The sequence below is a fragment of the Natrix helvetica genome (assembly GCF_964273705.1).
Source record: "Natrix helvetica genome assembly, chromosome: 3".
Taxonomy (NCBI): Eukaryota; Metazoa; Chordata; class Lepidosauria; order Squamata; family Natricidae; genus Natrix; species Natrix helvetica.
The window spans coordinates 111,436,665-111,453,228 of NC_138549.1; the positions used below are offsets into that span (position 1 = coordinate 111,436,665).

The following is a 16,564-nucleotide window of genomic DNA, read 5'->3' on the forward strand; positions in this document are numbered from 1 at the left end:
GTTTGTCTTATATGTGAGGCACTGTTTTTTTAGACCCATGGTTCGCTTTGTCAAATAGATAGAAACTATTTTTAAATGAAATAACTGCAACCATTTAATTATATTAAATTTCATTTAATACAGTACCAAATTCTGTGGCAGCAGAGTCTCAATAACTCATTGCAATCATATACATTATTCAAGGTCTTTCTTATAGAATAATCTTCAATTTTTTCTAAATTGTTTGAGATTTTGAAGCCTTGTTTAAATTTATAACCAAATCTTTGAATCTAGATGGGACTTTGCTCCATGGTGAGTTTTTAATTATGTGTGAAGCTTCTTGAGCAGAAATAAGCTCATGCTGTATTTCTTCTTTCCCTTTTTAAAGTGATTAATATCATTCCTGTAACACATCATGTTCACCACTATTTGAGTTTCCTGCCCCATTTCAACACTACTTCAATTACTTATTTGGTAAACTTTTTATTAGAAACATTATATCAGTCCATGTGCTAGCCATTTTCGTTCAAATCCAATCACAAGAAGAAATCACATTTACTCAAATGTTGTAACTCCTGCTTTAATATTCTATATCAACGTGCAAAAGTTTGGGATTGAGGAGACAGAATTATAATATTCTAATTTTCAGAGTTAGGCATTTTCATGTTGAAAATGTTACTGTTTATTATTGTTGAAATCAAGGCATTCCACTTTATTATTTATTAGGTAATCCAGATTTTTCTGAAATACTTCTGTTATGGCAGGATTTTTATTTATTATCTAAAATTGGATTTCATGTCCTTTTCACTTCCTGACCCCAGAGACTTAGAATATCCAGCAACTCTTGCGTTATCAGTATTGCAGCCAAATAAACACAGTTTGAAAGCCTATTGATAAAGGGATACGCTCTGAAGGCTTATACCAAACTCCAGGCCCATAGCTTGTCAAGCTGGAAAATGTCACCATTTCTGCCAAAGTGTCTGGACCTTCCAAACATGTGACAAACAACTAAGTGTCTTAAAAATATTATCCATACTCAACATTAAATATTGTGCCATTTCTTCTCATTTCAGTTTTATATTAATCACTCTGTTGCACTCACTGAATATTGGTGGTAGTACTATAAGACAACTAATTGTACTTTCTGTCTCGGTTAAGCAATCCCCCTTTTTCCCTTGTGGAACTGTACTTCAATTATTGATCATTAATTCTGTTTTATAATTTTTGCTACAGATAGAGGCTATTATCTATGATCTATAATACAGTGAGATAATAGTTGTGGGCACCAACAGTGGAAAGATATTTTCTTCAATATGTTTCTTGTGGACAGTTTGCTCCTGTGGGAAATAGGTGAGGGAATAGATTCATCAATTGCTTCTTATCTTCTTTTAGGGAGAAGCTAATTTATTCAGGACCAGAATATGTTAAGTTTATAATGAACTTGTGAACTATAACATTTTTATTATATGTCTTTAATCCAGTGCCTTAAAGTTTTATAGCTACTTGGGCATTCAGCACAAGTATTTTTTAATATATTTTTAAAGAATTTTATTGGTTTTTAAAATTTATGGGAAAAGGGTAGGTGGATATACAAAAAAATTTTTTGGCAGCTCCATCGTGCTAGAGGTAGGAATCTCTCCAATTCTCACAACTTTTTACAGAAAAAAAAGATAAAAGATAAGCAGAAACAGCATCTTATTATACATTGTATCAACCATGTGTTCAATCATCTCTTTTGCCACTTTCTAATATATCAACAATTAGAATGATATTCCAGATTTAGTTATTTTTGTGACCTGAGTCTTTCCATTATTGTTCCCTCCCCCCTGTCCCTAGGCGGGGCTGTAGCCCCTCCCTCCTTCATGTCTTGTGTATTGTCGCCTTTTTCATTACTTCTTATATTTTCGTCCTCTAGGAGGGCACTATGTTTTTTAATGAAGGCCTCTGCCTCCACCACTGTGTTATTTCTAATTCTGTTTCCCTCCCAGAAGATTAGCATTCCTTCTGGCAATAACCATCTAAACCAAATTCCCTTATTATATAATTTCTTCGATAAGGAGGAATACTTCCTCCTCTTATCTCTTATTTTTTTGGGGATTTTGCTTAAGAATGGCAATTTCTTTATCTTTATATTTTAGTGGTCCCCCCCCTCTGAGCCCCTAGAATCTCATCCCTCGTGGTCTTCCTAAGAAATTTAACATGTGCTTCCCCTGGAACATTATGTGTTCTGGCATATGCTGAATTAATCCTATAAACCAGATCCATATCCCACCACAACTGTTCTTTATCTCTTTTAATATATTCTGCTAAGATTGTACTCATAATATCCTTAAGATCTTCATCTTCTGTCTCCGGTAGTTTCTGGAATCTGAGAAAGAAGGACATTCTTTCAAGTTCTATCTTTGCCATAAAATTTTCCAATTCTATATTCCCCTTCTGGACTGCCTTAACCTCCTCCTCCAGCCCAGCCGCGCCCTCCTCCAGCACACCAATTCTCTGTTTATTTTCTGTTATTTGTTGCTGCACACTTTTAAGCTCTTCTCTGAAATCTGCTACCTCCTTTTTCAACTCATTTTGTCCCTGCATAAGAGCTTGAAACATTTGAGTAACAGATAAATCTTTTGAACTCTCTCCAGTCCTTTCTTGTGAAAATGATGAAATTTTTGTCCATTGAATCGTTGGACTGGATGCAGTAGAAGTCGATGCCGAGGCTGCTTTGCCTGTAGGTGGTTTTCTGGGCCCCATTGTCTAAGTTCAGAAAGAGTATAAATCTTTTGCAAAAGAAATGGCATCTGTGAAGCGCGCAGCCGAGCAAGTCTGAGAAGACAGGCAAATCCAAAAGTGAAAATTACCCCTCTGTCACTGTTCCAAGCCAAGAAGTCATTCAAAAAAAAAAAAAAAAGAAATCAAATAATCCAAATCCAGAAAGACCACGTAACAGGAGAGGCTCCAAGAGTCCTTCAGGGGGGATAATATAGAGCCAGACTTTCTTCAAAAGTAATTTCAAAAGGCAGACTTCATTTATAAGTGCGAAGAAGAAAAAGGAAGCAGGCCATCTTGGCTCCTCCTCAGAATCAGGAGTAGAACATTAAAAACTTCCATAAAGCTTTCAAAACAACTCAGCAATCAGCTCTTGCAGTTATGATATAAATCTTTTCACATAGTTAGTTCAAGTGGCTAATTCAACTTTTTGCACTCTACCTCCATTCCAAGATTGAGAGACAGTCCAAATGCCACTTTGCCTGAGAGGGGTAGAAGAAAGAAAGCAACCCTCCTCCAATCTTCCTACTTCAAACAGATTTAATCCACAATTTATAAAAAAGCCACTGCTCATCAACTGAAAGCAATTAAGGAGATTGGAGCAAATTTCTCACCTCCAGCACTTCAGCCACTGCATGTAGTTAACTCTTTCCTTCCGGAATCCATTCAGCGAAGGTGCTGTTATGCACCCCCTACGCTTCCCGGCTCCTGAGGCGAAACTGGAGACCCCCCCATGGCTGCCACCTATCCGGGGAGGTCCAGCAAGCCACCCTACGGCAGGTGGTCCCTCCAAGACCGCCTGTGCTCCTAAAAGGAGCCCACTGGAGAAGCGAACAGCGGACCAATGTCCGTCGCCTTCGGAAACCAGAAGTGATCTCTATTTTTTAATTTTTAATATCATCAAATCCATACCAACTCATGTCACATTACCATAAAATTTAAAATATTTACAATTCAACATAGTTATGAAAAATAAAAATGTATGTGGTAAAAAGCTACCTTAACAAAGAAGGAGGGTAAATGGCACAATTTGAATCAAGGCACCTACTAGGGTGTATACATAAATTGTATTAAAATGTATCATGGAAACAAAACACATACAGATAGTCCTAATGTGGCTACTGCAATGGAGCCTGCCCATTACCATCACAAGTCATAACACAAATCCACATGATCACCTCCCTTAATGACTCCTGAAACTGCTCTCCCCGGGGCAGTTGTTAAGCAACCATGCAAATCATTAAGCAAATCAAGTGATGCCTCAGGATGTAGGGCTGGCCTAGTGAAAACCCTGGGTCCATTCTTTGCTTCTCCCTATGGGCCTTGGGCTTGCTTTCCCTCACAGTTCCTGTAAGTCTTCTACCTGCTCCTGACCCAGCCATTCAGCCACTCAAAGGAGTCTCAGGGTGGCTCAGAGGCTACTGGTGTGTGCAAAGCTGTTGCAACTTTCAAGACTCGGCCTGCTTCTCAGCCAGCTCCTGGGCCCAGCAGCACTCAACTTACTTTTCAGTTTTCTATAGTTTCTGACAGAGCTGCCTAAACAATGCGAGGCTCAGCTTTCCTTCAGAACAGCCGTGTGGTAGGCTCGTGCCATTCTGCAAGCAGGTGCTATTCTCAGTTATTGTCACAATTCTTTCGAAGGCTCCATTTTTAAGGAGGCTCCATTTTAAGAATTTACCTATACTATAATATGTGAGAAAATTGGTACAAAATGTTATGGTTCTCCCTCTTCTCCTCTCTCCTCCCTTCCCTCTCTGTCTGTCTCTCAGCAAATAGCAGCTTCAGGGATAGTTTTCATGATTCTTATACCTTACATCACAGGCAAAGGACATTCTGGGCAGAGGAACTTGTCAGAAGCAGCATTTGGAAGAGAACTGCTTCTGACAAGTTCCTCTGCCCAGAATGTCCTTTGCCTGTGATGTAAGGTACAAGAATCATGAAAACTATACTCTAAATGTGAGTATTCTATACTCACATTTAAAGAGTCCCTTCTTTTATTAATAATATATCCTTACTTCAAAATGTTTTTTTCAGCATTTTTCAGACTCATTTTTGTGTGAAACCATGGTCAGGGATCATTAAATTTTAAAAAAAAACCTCTATGAAGAGCTTAAAAACTAGATGATGTTACATTAGATATTAAGGAAAGGAAAAGGCTAGGTTACGTTTCATCTGCAACAGGTACTCTGGAATGTATATTTCTAACTGACTTCCAAATCAATTCCCAAATAATGGCTCGTTCATATATTTTACATTATTCGATGGCATTTCTTATTTTCTTGATTTGCACCAAACAAATTTTGAAGAGAAAAGAGGGGGTTCAGCTCTTGAGCCCCTTTTTATGAACAGTACTTACCCTAATCTTGCAATCCTAACATCCCAGTTCTTATATTTCAAAGATTGAGAGAGTACAGTATTTTTCACATGAGCATTCAGAATAGTAAAAGAACAATCTTCATTTTTAGCCTATACATCTTCAATCCAAAGGCCTCTTATTTTGAACACATTCCACATTAAATATTTGTTCCCTGTAATACACCTTGAATTGGCAAATGTAAAAATTCATCAGCCTCGTTTTATATGGCAATTGCATTTCATACACAAAAAAATGAATATAGATTGATAGTGAAATATATTGCAGCATTTCATTCAGAAATATATATTTGAACAGCTAGGATAAAATAAATGACTCAGGATATAGCAAAATGGCTGCTAATAAATATTATCAAAAGATGATCTGCTTTGTGAGATAGGCAATATATTAAAAAACATAACATCAGGAACTCAAGTTCTATAGCTTCTTCTTCCTACATGAAAAGTATTGATTTTAAAAACAAAATCAAAATATGCTCTCTATTTTGTAGATGTGGCATTATTATAAGATTACTCTCAGCAGACTAACATGATTTGTGCAGCAATGTATAACTGAATGCTGTTTTTTAAATATCACATGCCCTGCCCCCAAAGGTTTGTTGTTTAAGGGCACATGCAGAAGCATTGGAAAACAAACAGATCAATAGAACAGACAAATGGAGTGATGAAGGGTCATTTGCGCAGGATTGTATTACAGAACAGATAGGCTGCACAAGTTCTCCTTTTTTAAGGATGAGGAAGATAAAAACAAAACATTAGACTGTGGGTTAATCAAGAGGCTGTAGCCCTAAATTTATTTATTAGGAGGTAAATACATTGTACATAGTGAATAATATGTTCAGGACTGAACTCTATAATTTAAAAGGAAACTACAGAAAGTGTCAAGACTCATTAAAGACCAAAAAGTGTTCTCAAACAATTTTAGAGGGAAGATCCTGTTTAAAATCATATACAAACCTTAATCCACATTGTATATTATTTGATGATAATATAACTGGCATCATAATATAATTGGCATTTCTCCTGAAAGAATGAAGCTTTCATTCTTTCTTAAGCCTTCTCTTTTCTTGCCTGTTTCTGGAGGTCTCCCCCCCCCCCCCCACTGCTCCTCCATTTTTGCTGATTGCTTTTTCATTTGCTTATGAGAACCATACAGCAGAATTGGTGCATTAGCTATATTTTCATTTCTGAAATACATGTTTTATCCTGAGTGTGTATAGGTTGGTTTGCAAGTACTATAATCTCTATATTAGAAATCGTAGCTACCTGGAATACTACTTTGTTGTTTTTTTGACACACTGGCCAAAAGGCTAAAAAACTGATCTGTATTGTCAATAATAATGCATGTGGCATAGAAGTACAATAAATGCTGTTATCCTAGCCCGTGCATTCTCTGTTTTACTAAAAAGAAAAATTATATTGCTTGACCAAAGTCATAATGAATAACGGAGATCAATATGGGCCTCCCCATGACATATGGAAGGCTGTAACATAGAATGGAGGAAGAGCAAATGATTTATTTTCTTAATTTTGAATATGGAAATGTTGAAAACAAGCTTAATTTCCCCCCTTATTTAAATTAATCAGATTTCTGTCTGTTTTGCAAAAAGACAATCAGCGGAGACATCCAACTTTCAAGAGTTCAACAATAAGCAAATATTGTTACCACCATGGTGTTGGCTTATGTGTCTATTTGGGATACTTAGGAGGAAACGCTGAAGGGCCATTATTGCTGCCACTGTTTCCAAATATTTACCACAAGAAACTGCCATGTCAGTCTGTAAACCTAAGTTCTCTAAATTCTTCCACTTTTATGCTAAGCCCTGATTGTATAAGAACATATGAAACTTCTTCATTTTACATAAAATATTCTCAACCTAGAATCCTCTGTGCATAGGATCTGTTCATTTTAAAACATTGCATTTATAGTCTTTTTTTAAAAAAAAAAATAGGCTAGTTGATACATTACCAGAGAGCAACTTAAAAAAAATACTATAGGTCAAAAAGGACTGGCTTTGGCATCTTTTCAGAAGGCATTTGTGAATATAACCTCAGCCATTTGTTTAACTAAACACAGTGCATGCCTAAATACATTTTACCTGCTACTTCCCAGCTGAGGCCTGTCTCTAACAACTAGTGTATTTTGCAACAAGCTGCTCAACAGATGTCATTCTGGTTGAATAATACTTGTGCGTTGGCTAACATTACTCAAACTTTGATCACTTTAGTTCAGCACATCAGTCTGGCATTGTGCTTTATACCAACATAACACTATAAGTAGAAATGCCTTTCAGGCTTAGAATAGCAAAGGAATGTTATTGAAATCAGTGGAGTTACAGATGAATGAATGGAAAAAGGAGAATACTGTTTATTTCATAATGCTGTGGTGTTGTGTTTTGGAATTAGAACGGAATGTAAAGAATGCAGTTTCCCGAATTTAGTTATTTTTACTTCATTGGTGTTGAAGAACAGTATTTATTCTTATTGCTGTTTTTGTAGATTTTATTATATGATAACATTGGTTTCTTAGATAAGCAAACTCCTTGTCTTTATAGTATGTGTCTTAATTGTGAAAATAATATTAATTTTGATAATAAATAAAATAGGGAAATTATTTTCAGTGCCTTTTATTTCTGGACATACTAACACTCATTTTAGGAAACACATCTTAGTACTGAATCTTTTTATGTCAGTTATAATAATAGTCATGTCTGTTGCCTCCTGACATGGAAAATATTTTTTAAAAAGATATTCTTAACTGTTTAGGAAGCTTATCTTTATTCTCTGTAGGTTATCCTACACTTATTAAAACATCCATTCTGGAATTATTAGTTTGTAATCTAGAACGTAAAATCTTGAAGGTTTTCTTGGTTACCCTATGCATTTTTGGTTTGTGTGTGTGTGTGTGTGTGTGTGTGTGTGTGTGAGAGAGAGAGAGAGAGAGAAATATTGCATTTTATATGCAAAATGACACTGAAATAACTTTTTAAACTTTTGCAACAAAAACAACTTTGAAACTTGTAGCACACTAAATATAGCGATTATGCATAAGGTTTCTTAAACTACAGTTCAATTCAACAGGTGAATCACTTTCTAAAACAGAAGGGGAGAGTGTGTGTGTGTGTGTGTGTGTGTTAAGAGGAGGAGGGGAGAAAGATTACTTAATAAGCAATGACTTAAGAATAAAATGTAATTTTTATGTAACAGAATGTAAATTTAACATGCTAATATTAAACCTTAGTGTATATAAAATGATTAGTGACTATAACAGTTGGTTACCAGACTGATAGAGATTCATTAGCTGCAAATGTCCATCAGAAGGCTGTAAAAAGTTACATCAGAAAGTCTCCATTCTAATGTACAGGGGGTAATAGGGTATTAGTTCTACATTGAAAGGAATTAAAATGTGGGAATTACTGTAACCTCGTCCTATCTATCTATCTAAAGAGAATTATGTCAAAGCATGCTTATTGTAGAAGAATCACTTTCTTTTTAGAGAGAGCTAAATAGTTTGACAATAACCATTCACAATCTAGTGTTAACAATTTGTTAGACAAATAATACCTGTAGTGGGATAAAATAAATGTGATTCCGGCTATAAATAAAAGAACCAAAGTTCTTGGTAAGTTGAAAAACCAGTATTAGAGTATGCCTAATAAATTCTCATATTAGAGTATACCTAATAAAGTGATTTTATTCATCAGTGGCCACTTTAAAGTAACAGTTGATACCCATACATTATTGGCAAATGAACAAATGAAAATAGCAATGTTGTGTTGGATTTTTTTAGATCTTGCAAAAGGGATAAAATATGTTATAAAAGTATGAGAGAGAAATATTGTCATTGACAAAGTTTCTTGGCATAGAGAAGGCCAACCAAGCTTCGCTACTCATTGTGACCGAATGCTTCAACTAGGAACAGTAAATAACCATGGACTCTTTTCTAAGTCTATCCTATAGTATGCTAGTTTTGGATGCCACTGTAGGCTTGTTAATTTATTTTTTAATTCATTGGATAGGTATTGTAATATAAGAAATACAAATTAGAGCAGAGGCTCAAGCATAGATTAGGAAAAGGTTTTTTTTTTCCAGCCAATGGGCCAGATTCCTTTTAATATCCCTTTCAAGGACTACGTGATGTTATTGCCCAGGTAAAAACACACAAAAATGACACAGTAGTCTGGCCATAGAAGTAAATTCAGCTTCTTCACTTCACTGTAATTCCACAGTATTCCACTTCATTCCACTGTAAGGTCACTATTTTCTTTACAATTGTATTTCCCAGTCTACCTGTCATTGACACTTTCTTAGACTTGTTTGAAAAAAAATCAAAATATTATATTTCACTAGTAGGATCTTTAGACTAAAATTACTGAATTTTGACATGGATGTATTTTTCTTTCTGATCACTTTGAAAACAGATTTGAATATTTTTCTGAAGGGGCATTTTCTTTTTATGGTACCTTTTATGTTATATTTGCTACATGCACCAGGTACATTTATGTCCAAGTAGTTTCACAGTAAACTTGATGAATGTGTCTGTAAAACATCTGGTACGGAAGTAAACAACTAAATTTTGATTCTAGCTTTCATTAGAGGTCTTAATGATTTCTTTTAAAAAAATATCACTTCTCAACTTGAACGGCACATACAACTGTTGTATTTGAATTACTCAGCAAGAATGCTGGTTGTATAAAGTAAGCATTTGCATCCATTATTTATTTGTTTGTTTGTTTATGGCAGGTTAAACGAAACGTGTATGACCTGACTAGTATCCCTGTTCGTCATCAATATTGGGAAGGCTGGCCTGCTTCTGCTACAGATGACTCAGTAAGTCATAATTACTTAAATAAATGCTATAGTGTTTTTTCCCTAACCCATATTGTAGTTTTCTGTTGGAAATATTTATTACATTTCAAAAATATTTCTATGCAAATATGTTTTGTAATTTAGTACGATATTTTTGTGTCAAGCTTGACTCCAGTTGATTTCATACCTATCTACTTTTATTCATACCTGTGTACTTTTAAGAATATTGAAGCAGTTTGCCATTAACTTCTTCCAGATCTTTTCTTTTTTGTGGCATTTCCTGGTGGTCTTTTATCTAATTATTAAATATTTTGCTCTGTTTAGCTTTTTATGATCAGCCAAGAATGGCCAGATGATCTAATTCACAGGTGTCAAACTTGCGCTGTCATGTTGCCGTCACGTGACATATTGTGATATTTTTTCCTTTCACAGAGCTGGAATGGGCGTGGTCTAAACTTGATATATTTGGCCCGCAGGCCGACACTCATGCTCTAATTTATCTGACTAGTAGTACATTAAAGCAACTGAACCATTAATTTATGGCTTTTAAATTAGGAGAAAATTCTTAATACAGATTTTTATGGTAAAAACAACAGTTGATATGTATGCTTTGTGATATGATTACAAGTCCTTGAAGACACGGTTTTGTCTTCTGTTGCCACTGCGGGGACTGAGATTGAATGAGGTTTAAATTGTGGATTTTTAATGATTGCTTTTTAATGTTGTACATCTTCTGGAGTCATTGTGTATGTTGTTGAATGACTGACTGACTGACTGAATGAATGAATATCATTTGGTAAACTATTTTTTCAACTGTGTTTGACAACACCACATCAGTGAATCATACATTATTCTACAATGATGTCCCTGCAAGAAGATATCACAAGTGCTTAGTCTTGTATATATCTATTGGGGAATATGTTTCATGAAATGTGAGACTATTTTTTTTAAAAAAAATCATTTTTAATATATTTTTGTTACCATTTATGTAGGTTTACACAAACGCTTATGAAAAGAGATCATAGGAAGGAGAGAAATGTGTTTCGTGTTCTTTTGTAGAAGAGACAATTAGGACATAGAATAACAAGGTTAAAAGGGACCTTGGAAGTCTTCTAATCCAACCCTTGCTCAAGCAGGAGACCCTATTCCTGACAAGTGGTTGTCCAAACTCTTCTTGAAAACCTCCAGGGCTGGAGCACCCACAATTTCTGGAGGAAAGTCTGGTTAATTGTTTTCATTGTCAGGAAATTTCTCCTTAGTTCTAGGTTGGATCTCTCTTTAACTATTTTTCACCCATTATTTCTTCTCCTGCCCTCATGTGCTTTGGAGAGTAGATTGACCTTCTCTTCTTTATGACAGGCCTTCAAATATTGGAAGACTGCTATCATGTCAGCCCTAGTCCTTCTCTTTGTTAGACTAGTTTTCCCAACTATTCGTTATATGGTTTAGTCTCCAGACCCCTTATCATTTTGTTGCTGTTCTCTGTACTCATTCTAGGGTCTCAGCATCTTTTTTGCATCATGGGTGGCTTGTAATATACATCTATGGCAATATCATTCTTTTTCCTTTTATATTAACCCATGTGCATTCAACAAAGCTTTCACCCTTGGTTTTGTAGATTTCTGTAGAGTTGTAGTGATTTCTTACATATAATGTAACTCCACCTCTTCTTTTGAATTTTTTGTAACAATTGGATCCTTCTAACAGTTCATTCCAGTCATAAATTTCATCCCCAAGTTTCGGTAATTATAACAATATTATACCCACCCTCTGTACTAAGACAAACGGTTCGCCCTACTTGTTCATATTGTTGCCTGTTGAAATACATACATATTGTTGTAAATTGAAAGTTGTCTTCAATATGTAAGGCAATTCACCTAAAACAGATGTTTCTGGCTGTAGTGGAGACTTTATAGTCATTCCACATTATCTGCTATTTAATATGTAGCATGTTATAAAGTAGTTGTCACACTTTTTAAGTTCACTTAGATTCTGAGGGCAAAGAATTGCTGTTCACTGCTGTACATTTGGCACAAGAGTGCCACATTGGTATTTTCAAGGAAAGTAGCTAGTCCTTGTATTGGATGTAGAACTGAAGCTTTTGCCAAAAACAAACATAGACAAGGTTAATTGCAACCTCTGAAATATATTGGTGTATTGTCATCTGTTGCTAGTTGAGTTTAGGCCAGAAAGGATTTGAAAACCCATGATTTCTAATCCAAATACCAGCAGCTGTTTGGAAAGTAGCCAACTAAACAAAAAGGAAAAGCTTTTCTATATGATAGGATGTCCAGCTTGAATAAAACACACAAATCTATTTTAAACTCTGTTTTAACAAGTGACAATGTTGCAGGTGATTTCCTTTTTCCTTTTTAAGTTTAATGAAATTGGTGATTGTTAAGTCATCTGCTTTTCAAGCAAATGAGTCTAGAAAGCTCCCGGCTTGAAACTACTGCAGCTGAGCCCCGTCAGCTGTGTAAACATTTCTGAATGTGTTACTCCCAAAAATATAATTAATTTTTATCTGAAATTAGGACTTCCAACTTAATATTTATGATGATTTAATGTTAATAATGGCAGCCTGAACAATTGCCCCTCCTTTGCTATTTATAAAGTTTGTTTCTAAGTGTTAAGTGTTAGTTTCTCCCTTTTTAAAATTCCAGGCTTTTGGAAATAACTTCATTTTAATAAATGTCTCAGTGATAGCTCTTCAAGAATATTAATCGTAACTTCTAATAATGAAAGAGTTAAAGATAGACTTGATTAGAATACTTTTAATTTACATTTCATACAGCATAAAAATACTTTGTTATACCACAGGAGGTTTTTTTCAGTACAGTTCTCGTTAACCTTTGCCTTAGCAAACAGGCAACTAAATAAACTTCCAATAATTAGATTCTGTGTAATCGAGCCTCCTATGAACCTAATAAGCTTCATTCTTCTGCATTAAATGCAGAAATGCATCAAAGTCAAGAGACTTTAAAAGCACCACTGCTCCTCCCTTTGGAATGACGGCACGTTCTTTGTTTGCTATTTTTAGTCTAATAAAATATAGGGTACAGACTGAAAAGTCAATAATGACTTTAAAAAAAAATTTTTTTTGCACACTTGCACAAAGAAAATCAGTAGGTAACAGTGGGCCAGTAGGAGAATATTTTCATGCTGTGTCAGTTTAACTGTGAGAAACAAGAAGCTTGCAAAATTGTTAAAAAGCCATTTTACACTTTAAGAATGGCTTTTTAGTTTCTATAGAATGTAAACATTACTAGCACTGGGAGTGTAAAATTGCTTCATTTCATTATAACATATGCACAATTCCTGATTTCTACTTACTGGTTCAATTTTCAGATTTAGTATTTTGGAAGAAATATTTGATACTAGAAGCTTTACTTGCATGATTTGAAGTTCTGCTATCTGCTATTGTCTAATGTTGTCACCACACATGTAGAGATTTATTTAGTTTTTTTTTTTACTTAAAGCACTCTCTTGTGGAACATAATATATCTTATTGTGATGAGACTTAAAATAGCAACACATTTTAAAAATTAGTAATACCTTATGGAATAGTTACAAGGAGCAATTTAAGGTTTTAAACAGTTACTGTAGAAAAACACATATTCCAGAACAATATTTTCTTTTGCTCTTTTTCTCAGTTAAATTTCTCAGTTTTTTTTTCCCTAAATGAAAGATATTCTTTGGATGCACATTTCTGCAGTCTGTTAACAAAGTAGTAAACAGTATTCTTTGTGCTCAATCAAGTGGCATTTACAGCATTTAGCATGATCGAGTAATAGTTTACTTTTTGTAGATTAATAATGTTAATGTTTAGATTGGGTAGTCCTTGGTTTAAAGTCCTATTTTAGCCTACTCCAACAGGTAAGGAATATACTAATTTGCCATATTGGCATTACTTAGAAGTACACCAGTGGTGGGTTCAGGATCCTGTTCCAACCGTGCACATGTGTGCGGCGTGCGCATGCGTTGTACCTGCCTGCAATGCCTCCGCAACGCTCCAGCTGCTCGGCGGAGCGTCGTGCATGCACTGTACACGCCATGCACGTGTGCGGAAGCCCCAAAGGCTTAAAGGACAGGTAAGGAGCTCGGGCAGGCAGATGGGCCCTCCGTAGCACCATACCAGAATGGTACCTGGTGCTCCGGGCAGGCTCTGGTATGCCCATACCGGGGCATACCGCCTGTAACCCACCACTGAAGTACATGTATAATACAATTTAGTCTCATTTCTGTTCCACAATAGTAACAGCAGACTCACAGAAGAAGAAAGGGAGAAGAGTTATTTTATTTGTTTGTTTGTATCTTGCCTTTATTATTTTTACAAATAACTCAAGGTGATGAACAAATCTAACATATCTTTCGCCCACCTCTATTTTTCCTATATCAACAATGTGAGGTGGTTAGACTGAGAGAGAATGACTGGCCCAAAGTCACCCAACTGGCTTTCATGACTAAGGCAGCGTGATCAAGGCCAGTGGTGGGATTCACATTTTTTTACTACCAGTTCTTTGGGCATACCTTAGTGGACATGGCATGGCTTGGTGGGCATGGTTTGGTTGGTGTGGCAGGGGAAGGATACTGTAAAATCTCCATTCCCTCCTAACTCCAGGGGAAGGTTACTGCAAAATCCACATTTCGTCCTGATCAGCTGGGACTCAGGAGGCAGAGAATAGATGGGGGCGGGGCCAGTCAGAGGTGGTATTTACTGGTTTTCCAAACTACTCAAAATTTCCGCTACCAGTTCTTCACCTGATCAAGGCCCTTTTTACTGAACTTTCTAGCAGATTGTGGCAATATTTAAACAGCTGGAAACTTATATTTAGAATTGCTCAGTAGCTCCACCATTGTTATCACTTGCCTTCCTCTCCTTGGAATTTCTTTAGGAGTTAAAATGGTGACTTTTCCTCTTATTCCTGTTCCTTCTCCACCTCCAAGAAATGAACAGAGAACAGAAAATGGATGGTGCTGCTAAGTACTATCTACTACTAGAATTTATTTACAGGATATTATGGGAAGCCAACTAAAGTAAGCAAAGGTTTCAGGATGACAGTTCTTATAGCTTGAAACAAAAATTTGGAATTTTGTAGCAAAGGTTGATTACTGATTCAGGTTTCGACATGACAGTTCAGCAGAAATATTATAGGGTACAGAACATGAGAGTGTGATTCCGTTTTATAATACTTGCGTTAAGTGAAAAGTTAATATAAATCTAGAAGCAAATATAACACTGATCACATCAGATTTCATAGGAAAAAAAATTATTTGATGATAAAAAAATAGAAGATAATTCAAATGGTGTCAGTTTGTATATGCAGCCAAGAGATCAATGTTATTTTTCTTGGAGGATGCATTGTATGAAATAGAATGCTTTTCTATTGACTATTTTAAAAAAAGATTAATGTATAAGCAACCTTTGGTTTTAGAATAAAAAATAGAATTTGAATTCCAATATGTTTCCTCTAACAAAGATCAAACAAAGGGATTAAATTCTTGTAGTCCATCTTACCGATTGTGTATCTATCACTCCTACACAGTGTTTGAGAGTAGCATAAAAAACGTAGTTTAAAAAACTCCTGTCAATTAACTCACACCTATCCTGCCTTGGTAGCCCCATCTAATCTACCCTTGTCCTGTGGCTATTATTATACTAGAATCATATCAGCCTTCTCTGCTTTGGATTACTTACTTAATAACAGTGATACAGTGGTGAAGATGTTGGACTAGAACTACAGAGACTCTTAAATATGGAAACTTTCTAGATAACTTCAGCCAGTCTCTTCTCCTTAGCTCAACCTGCCTCACACACTTGTTCCTGTGCAGATAAAATAAAATCACTTTGATATTGTGAAGAAAGACAATATAAATCTCAGAAAAATAAATAATGCCCTGTGCTGTTGATTGTTATTTTGATCCGTATTGCCTCTTCTTTCATGCAGAAAGCATGTCTCAATTTAGTTATGATTGGCTATTGCTTTTGCTGGAACTCAGCTACTCTGAAGATCAGAAATATAAATGTAGTCTTATACCGAGAGGCTACATTCCATTATAATAGAACATTATGAAGCAGTCTCCCATTCACTTGATGGCTAAATCTAGACTTGTAAATCTAATTTAACAAGATAACTATGCCTACTTCTTCAGCCAGCTTTTCCAATAGAATGCTATACTTCAGCATTTTAGGTAGCACCACTTTGTACAGTTGAAAGCACATTATTGATTTCAAAAAAAGTTATTACATTCCGTTTTGATAACTTTATTTCTGAAGATTATCTTAAAAGACAGTCTTCTATTTATGGTGCCAAGACATGAACTGCTGCATTTGAACTTTAACCGAAGTGAATAAATTATGGATGGTTAATTTTTCTAAATGTCTTTGGCACATGTGCATATATGCAGATATGTAACCCATTTTTGCTCAGTAGGAAACAACAAGTTATTTTTTCTTTCTAACTTCAAAATATCCTAGGATAATTTCTCTGAAGGATTTGTACCATAGAGTAATCATGTATTTCTGACTACTTTTAATACTGCTACTGGGGCTTCACCAACTACCTACCAGTGTGAAAATTTACTGACCTAGCTAAATATCTCCTGAATACTGCTTCATGCATATATATATGTAGCATCTATA

The 16,564-nt window shown here is 35.5% G+C and overlaps 1 protein-coding gene across 1 annotated transcript in view; it reads left to right on the top strand.

The window, feature by feature from the left end:
- Nucleotides 1–16,564, top strand: part of FAF1 (Fas associated factor 1) — a 216,736-nt gene that overhangs the window by 97,006 nt on the left and 103,166 nt on the right. The window contains exon 8 of the mRNA XM_081946742.1: nucleotides 9,856–9,942. Within this exon, the coding sequence (XP_081802868.1) occupies nucleotides 9,856–9,942 (87 nt within the window). The remainder of the gene's footprint in view (nucleotides 1–9,855; nucleotides 9,943–16,564) is intronic.